This window comes from Gekko japonicus, unplaced genomic scaffold (assembly GCF_001447785.1).
Source record: "Gekko japonicus isolate JY-2015 unplaced genomic scaffold, Gekko_japonicus_V1.1 scaffold377, whole genome shotgun sequence".
Lineage (NCBI taxonomy): Eukaryota > Metazoa > Chordata > Lepidosauria > Squamata > Gekkonidae > Gekko > Gekko japonicus.
The window spans coordinates 653,139-678,406 of NW_015166432.1; the positions used below are offsets into that span (position 1 = coordinate 653,139).

At 41.2% G+C, this 25,268-nt stretch overlaps 1 protein-coding gene across 6 annotated transcripts in view; it reads left to right on the plus strand.

The window, feature by feature from the left end:
* The window catches only part of TCF4 (transcription factor 4), a 480,671-nt gene that overhangs the window by 1,794 nt on the left and 453,609 nt on the right, over positions 1-25,268 (plus strand). For 5 of the 6 annotated variants that reach the window (XM_015411865.1, XM_015411869.1, XM_015411868.1 and 2 more), the window contains exons 2-3: positions 1,192-1,283; positions 3,234-3,306. In XM_015411865.1, coding sequence (XP_015267351.1) covers positions 1,212-1,283; positions 3,234-3,306 — 145 coding nt within the window. In that variant the 5' untranslated portion in view covers positions 1,192-1,211. The remainder of the gene's footprint in view (positions 1-1,191; positions 1,284-3,233; positions 3,307-25,268) is intronic. The other variant, XM_015411871.1, reaches the window with a different exon arrangement.

Here is a 25,268-nt window from a genome sequence, read left to right on the forward strand (position 1 = left end):
GTTCGGGGAGAGCTTTCGCGTGGCGCCAGCGGGGTCTCTCTCTCGCTCGCTCTCTCTTTTTCGCCTTTCCCCCCCTATCTCTTTCTTCTGCGTGTTGCGTGCGGTTGGTGGATGCAGTGATTTCGAGCAATGAAACCCAGAGCTCGGGGCTGCGGTCGGAAAGGGAACCCCTTCTCTCCTCTCTCGGCCGGTAGGTACCAACCGGAGGTGTCTCCCTCCCCCTCCATTAAAATGAGCGACTTTATAGAAGGGAGTTTAGTTGTGGTTGTTGCTCCTTAGGAGAAGCCCGGACTACAACCGGTGGTGGATTCATTTAAAACACATGAAATCTCTTCCCCCCCCCCCCTCTTCTTTCGGTAGGTGGTGGTGGGAGGCTACAGTGGCCTTTTCATCTCTCTCTCTCTTCCCCCTCTCCTTCAATGTGTTCAGTTTTAAAGAATCGGATTACTTTGTTGTGGATGGGCCCGAGGTGCCCTTTAGTTGCAGTTAGTTACTTTCCACTCTCAGTTATCTTCCATAAATTAGACAGCCCATTGTCAAGGGTTAATGCTGTCTCTCCCAGCGCCCCCCCCCCTTTCCAGCAGTTTAATTAGAAGAGGCATCTAGGCTGATTGTCAAAGGTTGGTTTCCTTTTTCTCTCCCCACCACCTTCCCCAAGTTCCCCATCCTTCTTCCCCCCCCCCCGTCTTTTTTTGCACCGAGCGAGCGAGCGTCTGTTGCTCCATTCTTATCTAAAGACTTTGTTACTGGCTTTGTACAAAAATAATCTGTAAATGCTTCTTGTACCGAGAGGAAAAGGTGAAATATAGATATAGATATATTTTTACATAAAGGAAAGTTGTGAGCGGATGGCTGTAGTTTGTACGGTGGGCTCATTCATTATTTGTCGAACCTCCTGTTGCATAAAGGACTTGCTGAACGGTGTGGCTCCACTTCTCTCTCTCTCTCTCTTCTGGATTTGGGGTTAGAGTGTCTGATAACCGGGCTCAGAGCGGCTTGTTGGAGCTACAGTGTCGTCTTTCCTGCACTCTTCCCCGTTGTTGTTGCTACCCCTCCATCTTCTCCCCCCCCCCTTCCTCAACCTGCCCTCCCCCTACTAGTCTCATTTTTTTAAAGAAAAAAAAATCCGATTGTTGTTTCCTGCAAGGCTCGGGACTGGGTTTCTGATTGCGGTTATTTCCATGTTTCTAGGTTTGTGTGATTTTGCTAAAATGCATCACCAACAGCGAATGGCTGCCTTAGGGACGGACAAAGAACTCAGTGATTTACTGGATTTCAGTGCGGTAAGAAACAACGGTGGAAATTAACAACAGCTGTAAAAAAAAAGAGAGAAAAGAAAGGATCAAAACAAAAATTCCCCCCACCCCTTCAAAAAGTGCGATTCGACTCCAGTAGTATCATAGAGACCAATAAGATATTTGGGGTATAAGCTTTTAAAGAGGCAAAACTCACTTCGTCAGATACCAAGGAAGAGTCAAAGATCGGAAGCTGATACCCCAAATATCTTGTTGGTCTCTAAGGTGGTACTGGGCTCCAGTCTAGCTTTCCTACTGCAGACCAACATTGAGTACCCTCTGAAACGAACCCCCAAAGTGTGGTACACTGAGCCAAAACAAAGCAGAAGCTGTGAGTTAAGTACATAATTTTTGATCAGCAGCTAGATCCACAGTAAATATGCATGCTCTATTATTACTATTATTATTATTACTGTTGTAATTAAATTAGAATATGTAAGGAGACAGAGTATTGTATGCAGTTTACTTGGACGAGCTCTTATAATTTGACCGCCCACAAAAAAATTGTCACATCCTTTGTAAAAAAATTACGATATTTCTCGTCATTCTTGGTTAATAACAGTTGCTTAGCGTTGTGCATTTTATTCAAAAAGTGTGGCTTGCACACTGACTAACTGGTGGGCTAATCAGTTACACACTTAGCGTGCACATAGTTCTTCCCTTGTTTCATTTTTTTGGCACATGGAAAAGTGAAAGGAAATCCAGGACTAGTTCAATTTCAAGTTCTCACTGAAATCTCAGGATGCTCCTGTTTATCAATGAATGAGTTGGATCTCTTCTGTGGACCCCCCCTCCCACTGATGAGTGGTGGATTGTCCATGTCTGCGTGGTTTTTCTTTCTAATTATAATAACTTATGTTCTCTTTAGGCTCTTTTTTGGGGAAAATACATTAGTTCCGAGGCCAAATGTTAACCAGGTCTGGAGAGTTGCCTAGTGCTTTAACCCCCCCCCCTTCTGCCTCTCTCTCTCCCCATCTCTTCTTTTCTCTCCCCCTCCTTCTAAACTTCCCCTCCCCCCCTTCTTACAGTATGTCAGAAGTCTTTATTTATTTGTTCACAGAAGGGGGGGGGACCCAAGACAAGTCAATTTGATGTAGGATGCATTTGTGTCTTTAAATAATTTCAGTGCTTGGAGGGGGAAAATAAAATCAGCTTTGTAAATGGGGGCTATCTCAGTCTGCTGTTGTCTTTGAGACTTTCCTTTAGAGAAATGGCTTTGGGAAGTTTGGCTAGGAACTGTAGCCTCAGGCAGATCTGTAGCCCCCACTTTCCTAGCTGCGCTTTTTCCATTTGTTCCTTTTGCTTTTTGTAGTCTCTGACTCAGGAAGGTGCGTATTATCCACTAGACACGTCGAAGAAGATGGAAACCAATTAGGGTCGAAATAAATGCTGGAGAGTGTGTGTGAGAGAGAGAGGGGGAGAGAGAGAGAGAGAAAGAGAGAGAGTGTCTTGCTTCAGATTGCTCTCACATTAAGAGCCGAAATGAAAATTTAGGGCAGGTGGAACATTGGATTAATATATATTTTTTTGGGTTTCATGTATGACAAGCAAACCCTAAAACGGGATGGAAATGGATATAGCCACATTTATGACCAAGGTTTCAGTCACAAACTTTTCCCCCCTCATCGTTGTCAGTCTAAGAGTTTCAGAAGTGTTTTTACTTGCCTGATATAAAAGCTTAATGTTGTAGCTGGGGTACTGAAGCGCCCCCCCCCCCCCCAAAAAAATATTTTTTGGGCTGGCAAAAGGGGGAAAAGATGGGATGTAGACTGTTGAAACTGTTTTACCATTGTGAAAACGGAGATGGGAGATGTTCCGTATTTAAATAAGCCATCATTGTTGTTTTTGTATAGGTGCAAGATGAAATGTAAGCTATCAATTGATGGTGGGGGGGGAAATCCTGCTTACCAACAATAATGCCTCTTTGTTTTCTTTTAGATGTTTTCACCTCCTGTGAGCAGTGGAAAAAATGGACCAACTTCTTTGGCAAGTGGACATTTTACTGGCTCAAGTATGTACAGTTTGTGTTTAGCATGCAGTGAAGTGTCCTTAGGTATTTTTCCGCATCTGCTGCGTGTGCGACTTACAGAGCTCTGTTTTTGGGGGGTGGAATTCTATTGAGATTTCAGTTGAATCATATATGATGTTTGTATTGCCATATGCATATTATAGAGCATTTCTTAAAATATATTTTGCATCAGTGGTCGTTCCGCAAGAACTAGTTTACACGCAGTTTGAAACAAAATAAAATTTTGGCAGTTCTGAAATTCTAAAAATCCGTTTTCCCTTTTGTTATGTGAGGAACGTAAACACACCTCAGGAATAAATCCTCCTCACTTTCAGTGCCCCACCTGGTTTTTTTTAAAGACCTGATTCTGTTTTAGAGATTAGTGTTTGGTGATGGATTGTTTAGGGATCCATTAGCAAATGGCTAGGTAGTGTAACTGAATGAATTTTTTTCATTAATAAAGACCTGCTTTTCTGGATTTCTTAAAGGCTTTCACTCCTTTTAGAAGAAGACCCTATTGACATTAATATACATGTTTATTTGTGATGAAAGGAGGAAGTTTTGCATTCAACAAAAATAGAATCTTCCTGTGTAGTCCGGTTGTAAATGCAAGAGCTCCTGCATATAGTAATCGAATGTCAAGAACAGAAGCTGCTTATATATTGGAAGTTATTCATTTTCTATTGGGCTAGCAAAGAGAAATGCACATTCGAATCTCCCTCCCAAATAATTTCATTGCATTCCGTTCCCAAAATTGTTGCATTTAGTTCTTTGGACACACCTCAAATATATCTACAATTAAACAGCTGTAGCGCTTTCAATATTTTGGCAGTTGCACTGTACAAAGTGTTCTTATATGGAGAGCATCTCTGAACCAGATGTTAAATTTTTACAAGCTTTTACGAGTTCACTCCCAATGATTATCTAGGGGTGCTCTCCTATTCCTGTCGAGTCAGTGGCAAAATTCCCGATGATTTTGATAGAGTGTGACTGGAAACAAAGTGTAACTGGAATGAAAGAATGTTATTTTCAGTAGGCATTTGGTTACACTAGTCTCTCTTTTTCAGCTCAAGTTATGATACCAAAAAGTTCATTTTGTATTTTTAATACTAAGCTTCAACTTCAGAATTCTTTGTTTATATTGATTTTTAAAAAAATGAACAGAAGTATGTCTCATGGACAGTTCTATCTTCAGTACAATGATAGTAGAGATTTCACTGATGGGCATCTTTACACCTTAATTCCTGAACACGGTTTCTTAGATTTCATACCCCAACAGTCTCAGTAGATTTTTATATCCAACCAAAGCATGATCTGTAGAGATTAATTGAGTTTTGTAATATTTTATTTACAATACCTATTTTTTTTAAAAAAAGTATAGCATTCAGGATTTCTCCCCAACTGTAGACTCAGTAAAGTATTTGTGCCAGATAAATCAATTTGTCAGGCTGATATACGATCAATGCTACAGCTAACTGTTGGTCAAGCGACTATTAGCAAGATGCTCATTTTAAGGGATTTTCCTCAGTTTAATAATCTACCATCAGGCCAGTTGATTAGCAGTTTAAAAGGGGTGAGGACATTATCTGCAAATCTAGGGAAATCAAAGTTTTCATTGTAGTGTGCCCAGTGCAAAATTTTCGCATTGATGTGTTAAGTCTAACAAGCAAATAATTGAAAAGGAAAAGAAAGGGAAAAAACCACTTGAGTCAAAGCAGTAAAATTAAGCACTGGAGATCTTAAAACAATGCCTCAAGCCACTGTACTATGCAGACTTTATAAATAAATCCATTTGAAATCACTGGACTGATCTCCAAGTAGATTGTGTGTATGAATGGCTACTTTTGCTGTGCTGTCTGTGCATATAACACAAGGAGAGATTCTAGTGTCCTGTTGAAGAGAAATGAAAAGTAGGGTTGTTATAATGTGCTGAAGATGTAGAGTTCTTTGTGTGTAAATAGTAGCAGTCTTTTTTTCTTTTTGGCATGTGGCAAAAGCTAACTGAACATTCAGTGGCTATAGAAAGTTGCAGAATCCCACGTGTTATTAACTGGTACTGAATCTTTTGGGAAACTGGTGACCTGAAGGTATACTTATTCACCTTTCAGTTGCACTGTTAATAGTCAGTCTAAACATGATAGGTGATTGTGTTATGAAGTACTTGGAGATGGCAGCAAGATAGGTTTTAGACAACGAATTGTCAGCTGCAGAAAACTAGGCACCACTGTGGAGTCACTCCAGAATCTGGTTTGTTGCCCTGACTTTTCTTATTGATATAGCAAGACATTTAGCAAATAAATTATAAGCTGAGAGACTCAGATGCACTTCCTTTTCCCTGCTGGGGAAGATACACTCTAAGGGTTTGATTGGAGAATTTAGGCACTTGTCCACATCTCTTTTTAAGTTTAGTATTCCCCTTAAATGGATCACTTAGCAATGTCTTGTGTGCTGGTTTGAAATTTCTGGTGTGCAGCAGAAGATCCCAAAGAGAAGAAATTATATGGGGTGGCCTTCTCTCTCTCTCTCTCTCTCTCTCTCTCTCTCTCTCTCTCTGCTGCTGTAATGCATGGTAATCTGATGTGATTTGTAATGTGCAAATAAAAAAATACAGTGAGCCTGTATTTTCCTTTAATCTCTAATTTTGCAAATGTGGCCTCTTCCTACCTCAAAAAATTGGGAGGCTGCATGGGAGAATGGAATGTAACCTGAGCCACAGGCCTGACATTCCCAGGATGCATTTTTCACATGAAAGGCTTTTGTCAATGCTGTAAAGGACCAGCAGTTTTTGTTTGATGTTTGCAGGTGTTCAGCAGAGAGCACTAAAACAATCCAGCCATGATGGTTTAGAGGCCATGTGACCTTAACAGGGAAAACTTGGGAGGACCTGAATAATGTTTAAGGGGACTTTCCTGGGCTCAGCCTGAATACCAAGGATGTAGGTTTGATTTCTTCAGCACAGTGGAGTCTAATGCCACAGCGTTTATGAAAGCAGATTACTTTTTTATTCCTAGAAAATATATTTAAAGAATTATTTTGCAAATTTGGGGTGTGAGCTAGGATTGTTCTATTCGGTCGTTCGCCACCTCTGCAGTGTTTGTAGTTTCCATCCATTGTATGAGGGCTTACTAATTTCCTCCCCCCCCTTGATATACTTATGCTTTCTGTCGTCGTCCCCCCCCACCCAGCCTGGTAGTTGTTTGGTTTCACATGCACTTTCAAGGATGTGTTACAGATACCTGAAATGAGAACAGTATGAGTCCCAGTATGAATGAGATATACCAGTACAGTAATAGGGCCAAAATGCCTATAAAGCTTTCAAAATATGAAGTGGGCATTACGTAGGAAGACAGGAGCAGTTTCTAGGTAAAGTGTGAGTTCTTCTGCAGCCTCTTCCCAAATGCTAAGCTGTCTCCTGCCTGTCAACAACCCAGGTGAAGTTGAGAGCAGGTGGTCGTGTTAGTGCTGCAGATCTGGGGGGGGGCAGGGGGGGCGGGAGACTTTCCCCAGAGGCCTATTTCGTGTTTTGCCGTGGATCTGCTTGCCCCGGCATTTCCTCCAGGAGTGGGCTTTGCCAGCGGAACACTCTGGTTTATGTTGTCTTGGTAATACTTGGGCAGGCTTAAATTTCCCTTCCCAGCTTTAAAGAGGATTACTGTGATATAGGTTAAGAACCTCTGCTATAAAATGAAAAAAGAAATCTTCAGCCTTGCAAACAGAATGAGGAGATAAACTTGTTTCTGGACTGTACCTCTTCAGGCTGCAGGTAGAGGCTCACATGATTGAACGAGCCTTTGTAGAAAAAATTGCCTACACACACACACACACACAAAGAGATGTCAGTGAGAAGAGTTATACCTAGTCTTCTCCCTGGCATGTTTGTTTTCTATGTGAAAAGTTTTTTGTTTGAATGGAGAACATTGAGTCCCATGAGCACCCATCTACTGTTTTAAGTGGTACAGTCCAGACTGAAGTTTATTACCTCATCTGTCGTTTGCGAGAAACTAGGCCTTTCTTAGTGAATTTGCAGAGCTGACGTTGTTGGATGGATAGTTCTCGGTGCAATTAGGTACATTAATTCCTTTTGTATTTCCCTCTAAACATGCACAGCATTGGTGAAGCATGGCTGCTGGAATAAAACATTATTCCTTGGGTAGTAGCGCAGCAGGAGGCCTTAAATGAAATATTTGTCATTAGAATGCTTTGTTTACAGGCTGGCCCTGCAGTAATATTTATTTTATTGTTTATATTTGTATCCCTCTCAGTCCTTAAGGCTCTCAGCGGGTTACAATGCATTTGGACAATTACAACAAAAATAAAATACGAGAACTGTTAACAGCTCCCCCACCCTTTCTTATCTATTTTCACCCATTCTGGCTCCTGTGCTTCACTCGGGTTGCTTTCTCTGGCCCCGACATAAATGCAATATATGCATACCTAACTTTAAATGGAGAGAAGAGAACCGTAGAGCTTTTGTTTTTCGCTTGGTCTGAAAACAGTAGAAATACGCAAAATGGTTGCTTAAGTGTAGATTATAGGAAGATGTAGCAGTCAAGACATTTTACCACTGCATAAACTGATGACCAGATAAGTTTTTGTTACATGATGTTTTTTTAAGATTGCCCCGTTAAAAAAGGCACTTAAATGTTTAATAGTTGAAGTTGAGCAGAATGGCATTGCCGGGGGGGGGGGGGGGGGGAGGCATAGAAGACATGATTGGACAAGTGCATGGGCTTTGTGTGCTAGACCATGTTTATTATCCTGACACATGATATTCCACCATTCCAGTGAAGTGGGGCACCAAAAAAAATGCACTTAGTACCTACATAAATGGAAGGCCCTTGAATCATTTAAGCTGCCACTCTTCAATGGCAGATGGCACTTATATTTTTGAATAGTTCTCTCTTTGTTTTGTCTTTGGAAATCATTAGGGATTTAGCCATGCAAATACACAAGCAGCTACTTCCATATTTGTCATTGCTTACATTGTGCAGTTATGTTTTAGAAAGAGAGAATGCTCGCTCTCATCCACAGGTCCTTTCGGTTACGTTTTTATTATTGCAAGGGTAGTTATGCTGCCAGCCAGTTACAGGCTAATCTGTTAATTGTTGTCCTACAGTCCAACATCCTTCAAGGCCATGAAGTGTGAGCAATCATGTACACAAGCCCCCCCCCCCCCATTGTTTTTGCATTGAGAAGCATTTGGGACCAAACTATAACCGCTATAGTAACTTTCAGGCCATAAGACAGTAGGAGCAAAATTGATGCTATTAGGTATTCCTTCTGGCCTGGTTATAAACAGGCACAGATGATTTGCCAGTGTACCATACTCTTCTTCATCATTAAATGGGAATGGAAATCAGAGCACCTTGTGCTATATTTTTATCCTTGACAGTGTACCAAGAGGTAACTGCTGCTTTTATCACTTAGTAGCTGTGAACCTGGCCTCTAAATAGTGGACCATGGTAGTAAGGGAGAATGCAATTCTCCTTCCGCATGACTGCAGGCAAATATCTGTTAATCTACCATGGGGTAAATGCACAATCAAGCAATGTACTGAATTTCTCCAGAAGATACCACTTTAAAATTATTAAAGGGAAACTGGCATACCTCAGATGCTTTCCAGTGATATTTCCATGTAGTGCAGCAAATATTCTGCAACCAAGAACTTATTAATTTAAAAAAAAACAACAGAAGAAGAAGAGCTTTGTGGCACTTTATATTGTTTTGACTGGAGCTTTTGTAGTATACTGTACCAGGTTCGGAACACTGTGGATCTGAGCATTTGTCAAAGTCCTGAGTGGAGTTACTATTTAATAATATAGTACGCATGAACAAGCTGAGTTCAGGTGAAGTCCCTAGATTGTCTCAAGATATTACTGCATCGGCTGAATTGGCTTGCTGATCTATAACAAGTGCTTTATTCATAAAGAGAACATTAGATTGAGACACTTACACCAGTGTGTCATGTACTGTGTACCACATCATTGTACCAGGTTTGACAATATTCTCTCCAATCGTTTCCCTGTATGTGATGTAAAAGCCAATGCACTTTTAACCCCCCAGCCTTCCCACCTATCTGGCATGCCTGTCTTGTCTCTGATTCTTTGTGGTTGATTCTCAGATTTTTTAGCTGAGATAATAATAGTGCCTGTTCAGGCCTATGTTCATTGGATTTTAAATTTGTATTGTCTAGTGGAACAGACACATCTAGAGGGTGATGTGAGACGGTAAAATCTCATTCTTTCTTCCCTTGCTCCATAGAAGAGAAGGCTTTAAGGAGAGTATCATGGCTAATAAGTCCAGGGAATGTATGCACATATAAGCAAAAACACAGTCCCTGCTGGGAGTGGAACTCTGTCAACATTTGACAAAATTAGTGAATTTTCTTTTACCCTTGTAATGAGACAATCAGTTAAATAACATATGAACTACTGTATATAATAGAATGAAGTAATGAAAGTTTATGCTGTTAATTATTTGGTTCTCTCTTAAACGCAGAGAATCACAGAGAAGTAAAGACTTTCATAAATAGTTTTGTTCTAAGCTTAATCTTTAATCTGTTATTATAAGCAGTCGTTTTGTAAGCACTGCAGATCAAACATTGACTCCTAATGGCAAGCTACGTTTTATATCAGGAAGTTTGCAAGTTAGCTGAGCCTGCAAAGAAGCACACAGGCCTGGTGGCCCAGGCCTGTGGTTTTCAGTGTTTGATATTATGATGCTATTTAGATCTGTTCCCTGAAGGCAAGATAACAGATCTGCAATTGCTTAATCAGGAACAGTGTGTATGTTTGCAGTGGTCTGCATTTTAAAAGATCATTTACCAAAATGTTCTCAAGTAAATGTTTGTCAGTGTGGTGGACATAATGAGAGGTATATTGGAAAGAGGAGATGAATTAAAACTTGCAAGGAAATGTAAGCTCAGATTTAATGGGAGTGTCTTTTTGCTTAGATATTTTGGACACTACTGATCCCAGACCTTTGAGGATTCAGTTAGATGTGATCGATCAATTAAGATTCTTAGTATGCTTCACCCATGATTAATTTCCTATATTGGTATTTCCACATGCAACCAAGTGGATATGTTTATATATGTTTGCTGCATTTGACAGGGTACATGGAAGTTTCTATATGGAAATGATTCTCCATGTAAGGAAGTTAACCATGCATGAAGCAGGAAAAATTAGATTAATTTGGCAATACTTTGCATATCTATTCAAAGCAGATATGCTCAGAATTGCTTAATATATATGAGCATTGTCTTTCTGTATGCTAGTTAGCTTTTATGCTATATAAAGTTTATAAACTAGGAGTTCAATAATGTATGAAAATATAATGAGCCAGATGAGATCACATTGTATCATTTAGGCTGAAGTTTCATAGGAGGAAATTTCATCACTTTTTTTTTTTAAGTTGAGTTTTTACAAAAAAGTTTACCTTTTGCTTGAATAAGCAGACAGCATCTCTTGCCCTGTGGCTTGAGTGTGCATCTTTTTAACAGGTGATTGGAAACAAACTCTAGAAGTTCTTAAATCTTAGTGTATTGACAAGAGTTGTTTTTTTAAAAAAATATATATGTTTTAAATTTGTTTCCATGCTTTTATGCAGCCTTTCTTTTTCTGCTAGTCCAGCTCATGCTGACACTGAAACCTCAGTCATAGGGGCTGCTTGCTGCAAAAGCAGGCCTCTTTCTTTCTTATTCCTGTTTTAAAATGGACATTCAGGTGCTAGTGCTATGATGCGGATGAAGGAGATTCTCTCATCCTGCATTGCTGTTAAGCAAGTCCTGTTTGGTTGGCATCGGTCACCTCACCACCCAAGTGGCAGCATTCATTTGGAAACAAAAATTGACAATCAAACATCAAATCCATTGGTGCTACTTACAGTTTCTTCCAGAATCTATTGTCAGTGGGTGCCGCCTTTTGGTGTTCTGTGCAATCTGTTGCTGGATACGTTTTTTTGGAAAAATTGTTATATCTAGTTAACGAACCAGCATGGTGTAGTGATGAGAGTGTCAGACCACAGAGACCTGGTTTGGGATCCCCATTTAGTCTGAGTGATTACTGAGCCCTTCAGTCAGTTATGATCTCTCGGCCTGACCTACCTTGCAGGGTTGCCATGAGGATAAAAAGGAGAACAATGTCTACTGCCCTACGTTTTTCAGAAGAGAAGCAGGATAAAAATGAAATAATCATAACATTCCTGGTACTAGAGTTCTAAATGATAGAAATACGTTTGATAGCCAGCACTAAATTATGCAGATTAAATGTCATAATTATTATTTATAATTTCTGTAAGAGAGCTTTAAAATTTTATTACTTTCATCTCTACAACAGTCCTGTGAAAGCATGCCATTATTTTTATAGGGACATGAAGCTGAAAGAGGGGCGGGGGACTCATGAGTGAGCTAGAATTGGAAGCTAGAACTTTCTTAACACTCAGTTGTACTCAGCCAGTTGAATTCTCTTTTTAAACCTGATTTATTCATGTAATTGTCATTTACTGATTTCTACAGCAGGGATTTTCAGTTGTTTTTGCCCCTGAGGTTCCTGTTTGGAAAGTCCCCCCCCCCCCCGTTCCCCTTTTTTTTAGAAGAATGAGCTATGGATCCATAAGTTCCTTGTGTTGTAGCAGTACTAACCTACCTCACAAGGTTGTTGTGTGTCTTAAATGGAGCAGAGGAGAAAAGTTGCAAGCTGCTTTGGGTTCCCTAGGGGGAGAAAGGTGGGGTATAAATGAAGTAAATCGATAAAGAGCTTGAGGAAAGAGGGAGACTACAATGCCTCTTGTATATTGGAGTGCTTCCTTGAGTTTTCATAGATATACAGTACATAGTGGGTGTTGTGTACCCAGATGTTCATAAAGCCCATACAGGAATTTAACCCTCCTCTCCTTCCAGATCAGCTGCTTTACTGTCTGCCATCTCCAAATTCAGCCCTTCTTACTACATATCACCACAACTTTTGATTTCTTATGGAGCTTCCTGAGACAAAATAATGTTGCTGGTTGTAGAAGTCTCAGCATGGCTCTGTATAAGGGCAGTACATTAATTGTCATTTTATTCTCGATCCCTTTCCTAATTATCCCTAAAATGGAGTTTAAGTATGCCTGTAAACCTCTGTGTGCCAGCAGTGTGTTCTCTCTCTCTTTCTCTCTCTCCCTCTCCAGTTTGGTGTAGTGGTTAAGTGCGCAGTCTCTAATCAGGGAGAACCGGGTTTGATTCCCCACTCCTCCACTTGCACCTGCTGGATGACCTTAAGCAAGCCGTAGTTCTGGCACAGCTGTTCTTGAAAAAGAGCAGTTTCTGTCAAGAGCTCTCTCAGCCCCACCTACCTCACAGGGTGTCTGTTGTGGGGAGGGGAAGGGAGAGGAGTTTGTAAGCGGCTCTGAGACTCCTTCGGGTAGTGAAGGGTGGGGTATAAATCCAATCTCCTCCTCCTCTTCTCCTCCTCCTCCTCCCATTTAAACTGTATATATATATATTTTTAAAAGTCTCAGTTACCTGTAATTCAGCAGTGTTTTTAGGCTCTGGACCTAGTGCGAGGTGCTGATAAAATCCATCTTTCCCTTTTTGAAGTTAGGTGTTGGTGTGACTGTAGAGCGAAAGCATAATACCTTAGTGTTACATCTCAGAATGTTTCCTTGCCCTCATGGCAGACCGCCACAGTGCAGACGTGCCTGATATTGGTTTTCAGGGCTTGCACAGTCTTTTGGATCCGAGCATCAAGTTTAAAACCCGTTTGTAGCTTATAAGCAGGGCCTGTATTTACAGAATTATAGCTCATTCTGTGCGTGAGGGGCCATACCCAGGCTTTGTTGGGATTGCTTTCTTCCCCCCACCCCGTGTGCCTTGTTTTGTTTTTTTTCTTTGTCTGATGATCTCATAGAGTGAGTTGTTTTTGTTTGCATTATTTCCTTTTTAAATCTTGCAGGTAATTGTGCTGCTTTGCAAAACAAATTAAACAAACAAACAAGCACAACCTTTTCCTGTACCCCCAGTGGGCCAGGTGGAAAATGGAATTATCTGATATCTTCTGAACATCATCTGGTGACTTTCATATTCGAGGGTCCCTGTTCCAGAACGAAGAACATTGTTCCAAAAGTGGACATGTCTAAGGCTTTTTTGTGCATCTAAAACATGCAGATAAGTCATGGTTCTCTGCTCATGATATATTTCTTGTATGGCCCTCTGCATTTTGGATCCATTGCTTACTCTTGGCTTCAGCCGGAGGGATCTTCATTAATGCAGTCACAGCCTTCGAGTGTCTCCTAACGATTTAACTTCTACCAGTTGGATTGAACTGTTTATGAGAAGCTATGTTCAAGGATGGCCCAAGATATGCCCGTTATATCCTATTTAACCAGGTCTTAGTTGTAAATATACTGTAAATCATGCAGTTTGGATGTTGATACTATTTTTTATCATACTAACACAATTGCAAAAACAAGCAAACAGACTGAGAGACCATCCCTACTGTTTTTGGTGATGCTTTGATCAATGGAAATTTTGTTTCTATCGGACAGTCTTTTGATCCAGTAGCTAGAAATGTTGCATTCTTGCTTGCTTTTTTCCTCTTTAAAGATTTTCCTCTTTGAAACTGCAACAGTTACACTTTTTCTGCCTTTTTTTTGGCTTAAAAAGGAAATAATTAATTTCTTGATAGAATTGTCTTTTGGAAAGGCTTGTTTTCCAATTGAGATTGGTACTGAGGACGTTGTATAGTAGGGATTTGGACAGGACAGACTGCAAATGAGTCTATGAAAGTTACTAGTTCTCAGCAATCTGCCATAGTACATCTGTATTAACATTAACTGAAAAAGAGCTAACATTTGCCGTCCATCACTGCCTGGACATATGAGGGCGATTCTTGCCTGATGAGTGGCTGTTTACTGGACTTTACTGCTACTGTTCTTCTGGCCAGCGAATTTTAATACTAATATATAGAAGGCTTCCTTGTTCGGATAGATTTTAATAGGTATTCTAAAAAGCCATTTTTGTTAAATTTCTTTTTTTCAGTAGAAATATAGCGATTACAAGATGCACACTTATTGTGTTCATTTTTGTGAACATCGGTGATGGTTACATGATCCATGTAGTATAATGTATAGATTTCAGTCTTGGGCAGGGAGACTTGGGTTCAAAACTCATTTAGCTACAAAGTACAACATAAATCTCAGTAATTGTCAGCGTAACCAGTCTTATCAAAGGGCCAGAAATGCAGACAAGGCAGGATGATCATGTAGATAAAGAAGTTAGCTGGGAGAGCACTTGTGGGTTTCTTTGAGGTAGGATGGAATGCGATAAATGTGATAAATGTAATGTAGTGACCCCCCCCCCCAGCTTAAGCGTTTAAAGAGTTGCTGCCTTACTTGACATTTTAAGAATAATATAATAATGTGGTTTAATAAGTTATGGGAATACCTGGTCATGGACAAAATATCAGATGTTATTTCCTTGGTGGAGAATCTGGAGTTTCATTCAGATTATTTGGAACGTTGGTTTCCTTTTCTTGAATATACGGAAAGACATGGTACACTTAAAAAGGCATTTCCTGATAATGTGAAGGTTGTAGCTATGTATTGAATAGCTGTAAGGTTTTATTGCTCTTGTGTTTTTTGTTTGCTGTTATGTTGTTGTTGTGGTTTCCTAATAGTACATGCCACTGTAAATTGTTATATAAATACAAGTTTATTTTTTTTTAAAAAAGAAATATATCAAATCAACTTTTTAAAACAAATATACAGCTATTCATACTTCTACACATTTGAATGTATAAAATATAATTTGTATCGGTCACAATCCAGCACAAAATTAAATGTGCCTAGCCGGTGAATTGTTAGAGCGATGAATTGCAGAGTGTACTTTAAAGTAACCGCCGTATTGGATAGTCATTGCCAGAATTCTGTTAACGCTGGCATGACCAATGGGTCCCTAAGCTATATATATGTAAAACTGGGAGTTGCCATCTTAGCACTGCATCTAGCCTGGATTCTTCTCGCGTAGCACCTTTTAAATTCAGTTGACCTAGAAGATAAATAACTTAAAAATTGTTTTATTAAAAAATAACAAGCAATGCATGACTCCTGATCAAATATCAAGGCTGTAATTCAATCTTAGGGGTTCTGGTGCTGTTCGTAAACAATTTGGAGTCGTTTTGCACTTACAACATCAGCCAAAAGCCTGATTGAATTATATCCTTGTATTGTTGGCGCACCTGCTGTTGCTTCTAGACTTCAGAATCTGTCATCGACTTCATCGCTAGTCTTTGAGAAGTTTGTAATTTGGCTCAGAGCTTTTGAATTAGGCAAAAAAGCGTTTGCTTTTGGTGTGGTTGCAGATTTATCCTGTTCAACTGCACCCCCAATAGCTCCAGTGTTCCAGTGTATGGGTGAACAACATTCTCACTTTCTTGTAGGGAGCAGAAAAATCCAGTTTGACACCCTCCCCAATAAGAAGGCAAGCAAAAAAGGATGTGGGGTGGGGACAACCATGCGATCACAGATACTGTTTGAATAGTCCTAGTTTTTAAGGTCCACATATTAAGATTTTTCAAGTTTACTCCATTTTTTTTAAAAAAACCTTTCAGTAGTGATGATTCATGAACAAGATTATATTGAAGGACAAATCCAATAAACTATTTTAGAAAGAAGAGAAGAGATTAGATTTATACCCCACCTTTCACTACCTGAAGGAGCCTCAGAGCGGCTTACAATCTCCTTTCCCTTCCCACAACAGACACCCCGTGAGATAGGTGGGGCTGAGAGAGCTATTTTGAGGACTGCTCTTTCCAGAGCAGCACTGAGAGTACTGTGACTGACCCAAGGTCTTGCCAGCAGCTGCATGTGGAGGAGTGGGGAATCAAACCCGGTTCTCCCAGATTAGAGTCCACGCTCCTAACCACTACACCAAGCAGGGTCATTAAAATATATATGCCATGGACTCTATGTTGATGATATATAAAGTTGCTAATGTTGTCTTATAATATAATAATGTACTCCTACCATTACCGAAAAAGTCCATGCATTACTCAGGGTATTGTCCTGAGCGGTAGCTCTTGTGCCCAAGGAATTCTGGGTAGGCAAGTTAGGACAGTTACCTCTAAAACAAGAAAAGGCTCCATGTTGCCATACAATTAATCTTGAGGCAAGCAAGCAGTGGGAGGTGAAAGTCTGCCTTGCATAAAGTTTTCTTCTGTACTAAAGAAACAATACCAGTCGCTCTGCTGCTTCAGTACAGAAGGTATGGCCAGCTCCCAGAAACAAGATAATGGGTCACCCCTTGTGCCAATAATAGAAGCTTTGAGCCTGTTCTTATAGTCTGCACAGCCTATCTAGTAGAAATTGGATAAGGTTCTTCTAGTTTCGGGGTTATATTTTTATAATGTTCTAATAAAAATGGCTTTTGTGTTTTTTTTTAAATATTGGCAAAGATGTTCATGAAGTTTGAAGGAATAAGAATGGCAGGTATGAGGTCAGATTGTTGATAGACCTGTCAAAAATTGGATTCATAAAAAGGAATTTCTTTCTTGCATAAATGAATTCGTGATGGCTTTGTCTCTTTCATCGGGCACGGCTTTCATTTTTCATGTTTAAATCAGAATGGCAACACGTATATGTAGAAAGTTTTCAGGTTAACTCTGGTTTCGTAGCTATAACTGATACGTTCTTTTCTGGGTTATACAGGGAAGTGATCTTTTAAAATACGGTCCTGTGCCCACTTACTGGGAAGCGGTATTGAACTGGATAGGGTTTGCTTTTGGGTAACCACACATAGGATTGTGCTGTCAGGATGCAACACTCGCAGACTTGGAAGTAAATACGAGCCAAAAAGTGATGTTCAGAAATAAGTAAATTTCTCCAGTTTGAGGGTGTTGAATTAGAATGGGCTGTGACAGTGCACATGCTGCATTTGGTAGTAAAATCCAGGTTTCATTTGATAAAATGTGACGTTCCTTTCCAGAAGAACCTAGGATTTATACCCAAAGCTAAAATGTTTAATATTTGAATTTAATTTTTCCCATATTTTGAATGTTGCAGATTTTTACCAAACAGCTTTCTTCCTCCTTTCATTATGACTGTTCTTCATGTAAATTGTCCCCCCCTCCCCCAGCTACCAGGAGATTTTTTTATTAATGGGTTTGCCTGGATCCTTTTCTTTCTTTCCCTCCATCAAGTTGTTTCTCAGAAAAAGCGGTGACCTATTATAAGATTGCCTTAGACTCATAATAGTTTTCTTGTGAGTATTTCTCTGTGTGCGTCTGTGTATGGTTGACTTCTGGTGATCCCTAGTGGGGCTTGGACGTTTCAGAGAGGTGGCTTACTATTGCCTGCCTCTGCATCCCGGCCCAGATAGTCCTTGGAGGTCTCCCTCCCAAGTACTTGCCAGGGTCGGTCCTGCTTAGCTTCCGAGATCTGATGAAATCGGGCTTGCCTGGGCTATCCAGGTCAGGGCAGACCTGTACAGTTTTGACCTATTAATCTTTAAATGGTCTGTGCTGAGAATAGCCGAAGGATTGCATGCTTACATAGAACGTGCTGATTGTTAAGATCTTCTTCAGCGGTGCTGCCACTCCGGGTACCCCCACTTCAGGGGCCGGGTAGCTACTTCCTCTGTGATTACAGCCCGGCTATGGGAATACTTTTCCAGAACACTTTGCTGGGTGACAGCATCTGTAGTATGTTGATGCCTGGTAAAAGAAGTTGTTGTTTTTTCTCCCTGGGAGTGTCACTAACTTTTTTGTATTGGTGCTCACTCTTGCATTGTGTTGTCAGGGAGCTTATGGTCGAAAGGCGGACTAAGGCCCCGGTCACATGGCAAAGTTGCCGTGGGAGAGGCACGGGAGTCCCGCGGATTTTCCGGGCGCAATCTCACCCCAACACCTGGGAAGCGCAGTGCTCCCGGGGCGAACCCGTGGCTCCCTGCCGAAGGTGCGGAGTTAAAAAGTAGTACCTACGAGGTACTAGTTTCCTGAAACTGCGGGCCAAGGGCGGGTGTCTGATCGCGTTCCTGGTAGACGTACGTGGCATCCGGCGCCCGCCGCTGTTCGTCTCCGCAGGTTGCGCAACAGCGCCCAACAGCGCATGCGCACAAAGAGCGATTGCTAGTGCGATCGCACTGCGCAGCTTCTGTGCCGCACTGCAGGATACCCGTCTGAGTGGCATTTTCCCTGAACCACGGGACCTCAACAAGGACGTGTGCTCGGGCAGCCACGCGTTAGTTTCCTCCGGGGCAATTAGCCACGCCTCCCTTCCACGATATCTGGCCCATGTGACCGGGGCCTAAGAATGTTTTAGACAAAATAAATAAAAAGGGAGCATTAGCGCCTATCAAGGGTGAAGGCCTGAGGGCTGAGTCCAAAGGGCCATGGCATCTGAGAGGCAGTCAGAGTCACACAACTATCTCCCTAAGCAGAGTCACACAACTATCTCAGCTCATTGACTTGAACAAAAAAATAGAATGATACAACAATGCATTGGAAGGCTCTGAGGATGCACTTATTGTGTTATGAGCGTCTATCCCATTGAAAAATTTTGCATAAACTAGAGGAGAATTTATGAGAGAGATCTGTCAAAATCAGTGATTTCCCCCAAGCTTCCTTCAATTATGAAAGCATTCTTAATAATTTAAACTCTTTTTTAAAAAAAAAACATTTACTGTTAGAAGGCATTGAAAATGGTTGGGGATACTGAGGCATGGCACTGTTAACTTAAAAATAATAAACTGGGTAAGTTTTCTAGGTTGGGTCTAGAATCTCTCTCTTTTTAAAGTTTCCAAGACAGGTATGCTTTAAGTACAGGATATTCTGTTCTGTGGTAGAGAGTAAAACTGAAACATTCATGATGTTCTGCAAACTCTTAACTCGAACTGCAAACAGTTTGATAGCATTGTTCCTTTTTTTTTTTTTTTTGGTAAATCTGAGTATCATACACATAATATGCTGATACAATTGATGAATTTAGCTTTTGCTGATGACTCACCTCTTCCAGTGGGGTGGGTATGTTCTGTCTATCCCATAAGACACCGCGTACGTTGCCTTCCCTCCATGCCTTCTGCTGGCAGTACAGTGAGCCATACAAAGAGTAGTCCTGGCAAAAGCACTGAAACATAAAGCCTCTAAATTGCCTCCAGCAACTATACAGACTTAGTGAAATTGAGAAGATACATAAAGATAAGTTAGAAGTTATCCCTTCATTATCCCTTGTAAAGTGGGTGGGGGGCCCTGTTTGCTGCTTAATTCTAGCTTCTTGCGTCTTACAAGTGTAATCTACTGAATTTGTTGACATGCTTCGAGTTATATAGACAGAATAAATATATTTACCAGTCCAAAGCAGAGAGCTGTAATCTTGCCATTTTAGGCTCATGCTTTGTTTAGAGCAAATCTTATTCGGCCTCCCATACCATATTTATCAAGCTGGGTTATTTTTCTTTTATCATACTGTTATGGTAGTTTCCTTTATCATACTGTTATGGTACATTGCAAGGGAGATATTGGGGAGGAGTTGAGAATGGAATTGGAACTGGATCCTCCATTCCAACCATATGCGTTAGTACCATTTGGAAATGTAGCAACTTTTTGCGTCTTCCACTGTCTCTTACCTGTCCATATCCTGTTCTCCCGTACATTGTAGTTCTCCAGGTTTGCATCAAATGAACATGCTCAGTACATGTGAATTTCCGCTGAAGCCAGAGCAGCAGTAGTTATTCAGCTTTCGAGGATTGGGGGTGGGATATATTTGGCCCACTTTTTGTTTTATATACCTACAGAGTGTAAAGTTTCACATACATTTTGAACGGATAAGAGTGATACCAGTAAGTGCTTTGCTTTTCCTTCCTTGATGTCTATCTATATATCTAATAGCCAAGTTGCCCCCTCCGTGCGGATCGCTAAATCAGCACGGAGGGGGCAGCTGGGGGGGAGGGGGAGGTTTGTGCACACGTGGGCCAGTCCCCACGTGTGCACAAAAATAAAAAAAGTTAAAAAAAATTTTGGGGGGATGTTTAAATCCCCCCGAAAGTGCAAGAGCGTCTCCTGCGCATGCACAGGAGACGCTCTGCAGCTGGCCTCGCTGCCGCCGCGCCGCCTCCTCGGAGCGAGCGAGCGAGGGAAGGAGCGAGCCAGCCGGCAGGGAGGGAGGGCAAGGAGCCGCCGCCGCCGCCGCCTTCTCGGGGCGAGCGGGCCAGCGAGGTCAAGGAGCCGCCGCAGCCGCCTCCTCCTCCGTCTCAGGGCGGCCGGGCGGGCCGGCGGGCGGGGGGAGAGCCAGCGAGGCCAAGGAGCTGCCGCCGCCGCCGCCTCCGCCTTCTTGGGGCGGGGGGGAGCCAGCCAGCCAGCCAGCAGGGAGGGCAAGGACCGGCCTCGCCGCCTGCTTCTCGGGGCGGCAGGCCGGCGAGCGGCTCAGAGGTGCTGCTGCCGGCGGCGGGCCAGTCGCCGTCTCGCTGCCTGTCCTGGCTCCGGGGGCCGCCGCCACCATGCCGAGCCCGAGAGGAGGAGGAGGAGCCGCTGCCGGGTCTGGGGGAGAGGGGAGGGCCCCCGGGTTGGAAGGGGGGAGGGGGGAGGGAAACAGCGAGGGGCGAGCGGCTCTCCGCTCGCCCCTGGCTTCATTGCCAGGTTGGGAGGGGGGAGGGGGAGGGAAACAGCTTCAATGCCCCTGGCTTCAGTGCCCCGGGGGGAAGAGGAGCTGGGGGGGAGAGGCAATGGAGGGGGGTGGAGGACAGGGGGGAACCAGCAGGATGGGGGGGTACTTACCCCCTCCTGCTGCTTCCTCCTCTGCCTCCCCCCCGCGAGTATCGCGGGTCCCCCCTTGTTTCATCTAAAGCTGCTCCCCAGAACATCACCTCTCCCTCCTCAAGTTTCTTCAAGTATCCATTTTCAAAACTCACCTTTTCTATAAAATCTTTGGAATAGCCCTTAGTCTCCATTCCCTATTGAAGTTAAACCTATGCCGATGTGACTGGAATTAATTTGTGTTCTTCCCCTATTCATCCCTCCCATCCCCTTCCTTGCCTGAAATTGTGATCTGTTCAATGTATGGAACTGTCTTTCTGTGTTCTGTAAAGCACTGTATATATTGGTGGGGTAACAGTAACAACAACAATAAATTCAGTTGGTCAGTCGTGTTGGTCTGAAGCAGTAGAACAAATTTAGAGTCCTATGGCACCTTTTAAGACCAACAAAGGTTTATTCAAGGTGTGAGCTCCCCACAATTAGAAAAGACACCTTTGGACATTTATCTTCTATTTTGACATGTTTATTGCTTTACAACCATTGACCTTATAACCTTAACTTGTTATTTAGTTGAATGAAACTAAATTGTTACTTGGTTTTCACTTTACATATCTTGAACATCATCATGTTACATGTTCATTTGCTGTTCATTCTCTGGCTATAAGTTTGAAACTTAGCTGCCATTCCAATGTATTTGGAAAAGTGTACATGCACACGAATGCTCTTACCTTGAATAAACCTTCGTTGGTTTTAATGGTGCCACTGGACTGCAGACAATAATAAATTGTTTTATGTAATAGATATGTTTTATTCTTCACCTTGTAGAAATCAAATTGGCTCTTTTAAAAGTATTTAATGCCTCCACCTATTTATCCATCCCACAGTAGAAATTAACATGTTTCTTATGGTAAGAGGGCTGAGCATAACTTTTCTAAATTAAGAATGGAATATGTTTAATGAAATGTTACTTCTGAAATCCTTGCTACCATATATACTATTAACAAGATTTCATCTTTTGCTATTGGTACCCAAAAAAGGTCTTTTCTTAGTTCTCTGCAGTACTCTTCTTAGTGCAACAACATTTTTTTTGAGTTCATACACACACAACTGTTAGAATTTATGGGCAATGCAGATATTTAACCAGCGTATAAATCTTATTGAAATAACATATAAATAATCTGTATGTAGAGCCCTATCCTTATGGCTGAGATCCCAAGTAATACACTTAATTGGAAGGGATTTCTATCACTATATATCCACATTCAATTATTATTTATTTATTTATTTCAATTTTTACCCCGCCCTCCCCACGAATGGGCTCAGGGCGGCTAACAAACAAAGGGCACCATGTGCCAATACATAAAACCAAGTAAAACGAGATAAAATTGAATAAATATCAAAATTACATAAAGTAAAAACTACTAGGATTTGAGCTGAGTGGGGTGAATCCTGTTGAGTTCAGTGGAAAATTTCTCACTCTTTAAATGGGACAGTATTAGATCTAGCTTTGGCCTGATTGGATGGCATACACTGTGTTCTCGTGGCTGTGGATATCAATTAACAGAATGCTAGAATTTCAAAAATAATGAGCATTGCAGAAATGTGCTGTGACCCATGTTTCAGAAGGCCGCAGTAAATAGAAAAAAGAGAAATGCTTCAAAATAAAAGATAGGCCCTACGGCAAGAAACATCAGGTAACTCTAGATTCTGTATGCGCTCTTGTGTCCTTGTCAATTAACTTAAAATTAGCACTTTTCATGGAATTTGTTGTTCATTGTAGTAATTCCTGGCCCATATTTATTTTGCCCATAAAAAGCTTTTGAGGAGAGAAAGAAAAAAGTTTATTTCTTCATGACCTTACTAGCAAATGGTCCCCCTAACTTGCACTGAATATTCCTGTTCAATTATTTGTGACTTTTAATATTAATAGAAGATTTATGTTCCAAAAACGAAATAGTTTGTAAACACCATGGAATCCTGGAATTAAATTTACAATCCAGCTCATTAACTAATAGGCATTGTCTATTCCCTCTCCTAATGTCCTCATTTATATTCTAGTTTATTTCTTTTATCTCTGTCCTTAAAACTGGATCAGCTAATTGGCGCTAGTGGCAGCTTAGTGGTGACAGTGCTTCAGGTTCATGCTCATGTCAAGATTTGATTAAGCAGTTTGGTCAATGTGAGATAGCGATGCTGTCCTTTGTATTCCCCCTCTATGATTGAAATGTACGAGATCTTGAAAATGCGCCTGACATCTAATTAGGAAGTTAGCATAGCGGAATTACCAATTACCATTAAGTAAACACTCAGTTCAGAACAAATTTGGCTGTGCTGTAGCTTTTAAAACCTTCCTCACTGTAGATACTCTTTAGAACTCCTAAAGTTATCATTGTGATTTCACAATAATCAAAATATATCTCTTTGACACGAAAGATTTTGGGGAGCATTATATTAAACAGAGCTAGCACAGGAAGTTTTAACGATGTAAGATGCCATTGCTACCTTATTCTGTAGAAAATGTCAGAGCTGACAAGAAGTTACGGGCGCTTGAGTAGTTTTCAGAGGTTGTGTACATCGGTTTGTGAGATGGTGCATTGTGATAGTCCCATGGGACTGTAGAAAAAATGGGGTGATTATTTGTATTTCATTTGCATAATTGAAGGATATAGTATTGGCACTTCATAAGTTTAGAGCTGCAATTAAAAAAATTAAATTAGTTACCATATAATAAGTAGTTGTGTTAGTTCCTCACAAGATGGCTGCCAATAGTGCATGAAACTGTAAAGTTTGTAAACTGTGTGTGACCAGCCTACAGCATTGGTGGTACAGGCGGCAGAGACTGTGTCACGCATGGACAAGAGCAGGAAAGCTCACAGTCCTAGTTATGGCATCCTGCCTCCTCCTCCTCCTCTGTGCAGAAGATTACTAACCAAATGACCCCAAAGTACCAAAAGATGGAACATGTACATTGAAGCAACATTATGTCCTTTTTTTGACTAGGTATCTGACATGTTTGCCAAAATGGTTGGCTACAACTGCTGTCAAGAAAGGAGAAAGCTTCTTTTGAGAAAGCTGAAGGCTTTTAATCAGGGAGACAACCAAATTATTCAGTGTGGATTGGAATCATAGGCCATGGAAAGTGGATTTTCTTACCAATATCAGATTTTTTATTTGGGATAGGCTTTACTCCTTAGGGGGAAAAGTTCCTGTTCATCACTAGATATCTAAAGACTAGATGATGAACCAAACCATAAGTACTCCACCCCCCCCACCCCACCCCCCGTGGTAACTGAAGTGGGGAAAGCTTGGCATCATCTCCTCAGTTACCGTATCCTTATTTTTGTGTTTTATTATTTTTCGGAACCAGGGAAGTCATACTCTGGTCTACCATATAGGTAAATACCTCAAGATTCATTTTAACAAAGTGTGAGTTATTTTTATTTATTTAAAACATTTTTATGCTGCCTTTCCACCCAACCACGGCCTACATGGTGGCAAACATAATCACATTAAAACAATTTAAAAAATGATTAAGTTTGGTTTTAAAAAGTTTTGAATAATGCAGAGTCTTTCTTTGCAACTACAGTCATTGGTGCGAAACCAGTGCTGGTCGGGTCCAGTGTTCCCTCTAAGCTGTAGAGTCTTGTGAGCAAAAATTCTACTTGGTGAGCTACTGTTGTTAAAGTTGTGAGCAAGTGATTTGGCTACTACATATGTTAGTTTGCTCTGGAGCCCTCCTTCCTGAGCTAAGACAAAAATATGTGAGTCGGAGGCTAAAAAACTGTGAGCTAGCTCACACTAACTCAGCTTAGCGGGAACACTGGTTGGGTCTTTTTTCCAAAAGTTGTTTACACAATGAAATAAACATCACTGAATTTCTTAGCCAACTACCGAACAGGACGAGCGGAAACTCACAAAGGTTTCTTGGATTTCTCTTTTCAGTTAGAGATGGGGGAGGAAGTGCAGAACTGAGAGAAAGGCGTCCATATAAAGTTTGCCATCAAAGGCACCAGAACAAAAAGAAACTCTGGTGCCCTCATAAATCAAAATCTTCACAGACAAATGAATAAGATAAGGAGCAGTAGAGCATTACCATGTTCCTTTTGGAATGTATGGACCTGAGTTCCTGTTTTCTGTGTTAAAAATAACACACAGTCTTGTTGCAAATGAAAGGCTGGCATTATGATGGTATAAACGTCCATGAGCCAGAGCTCTCTTCATCAGATGCACAAAGAAGAATCT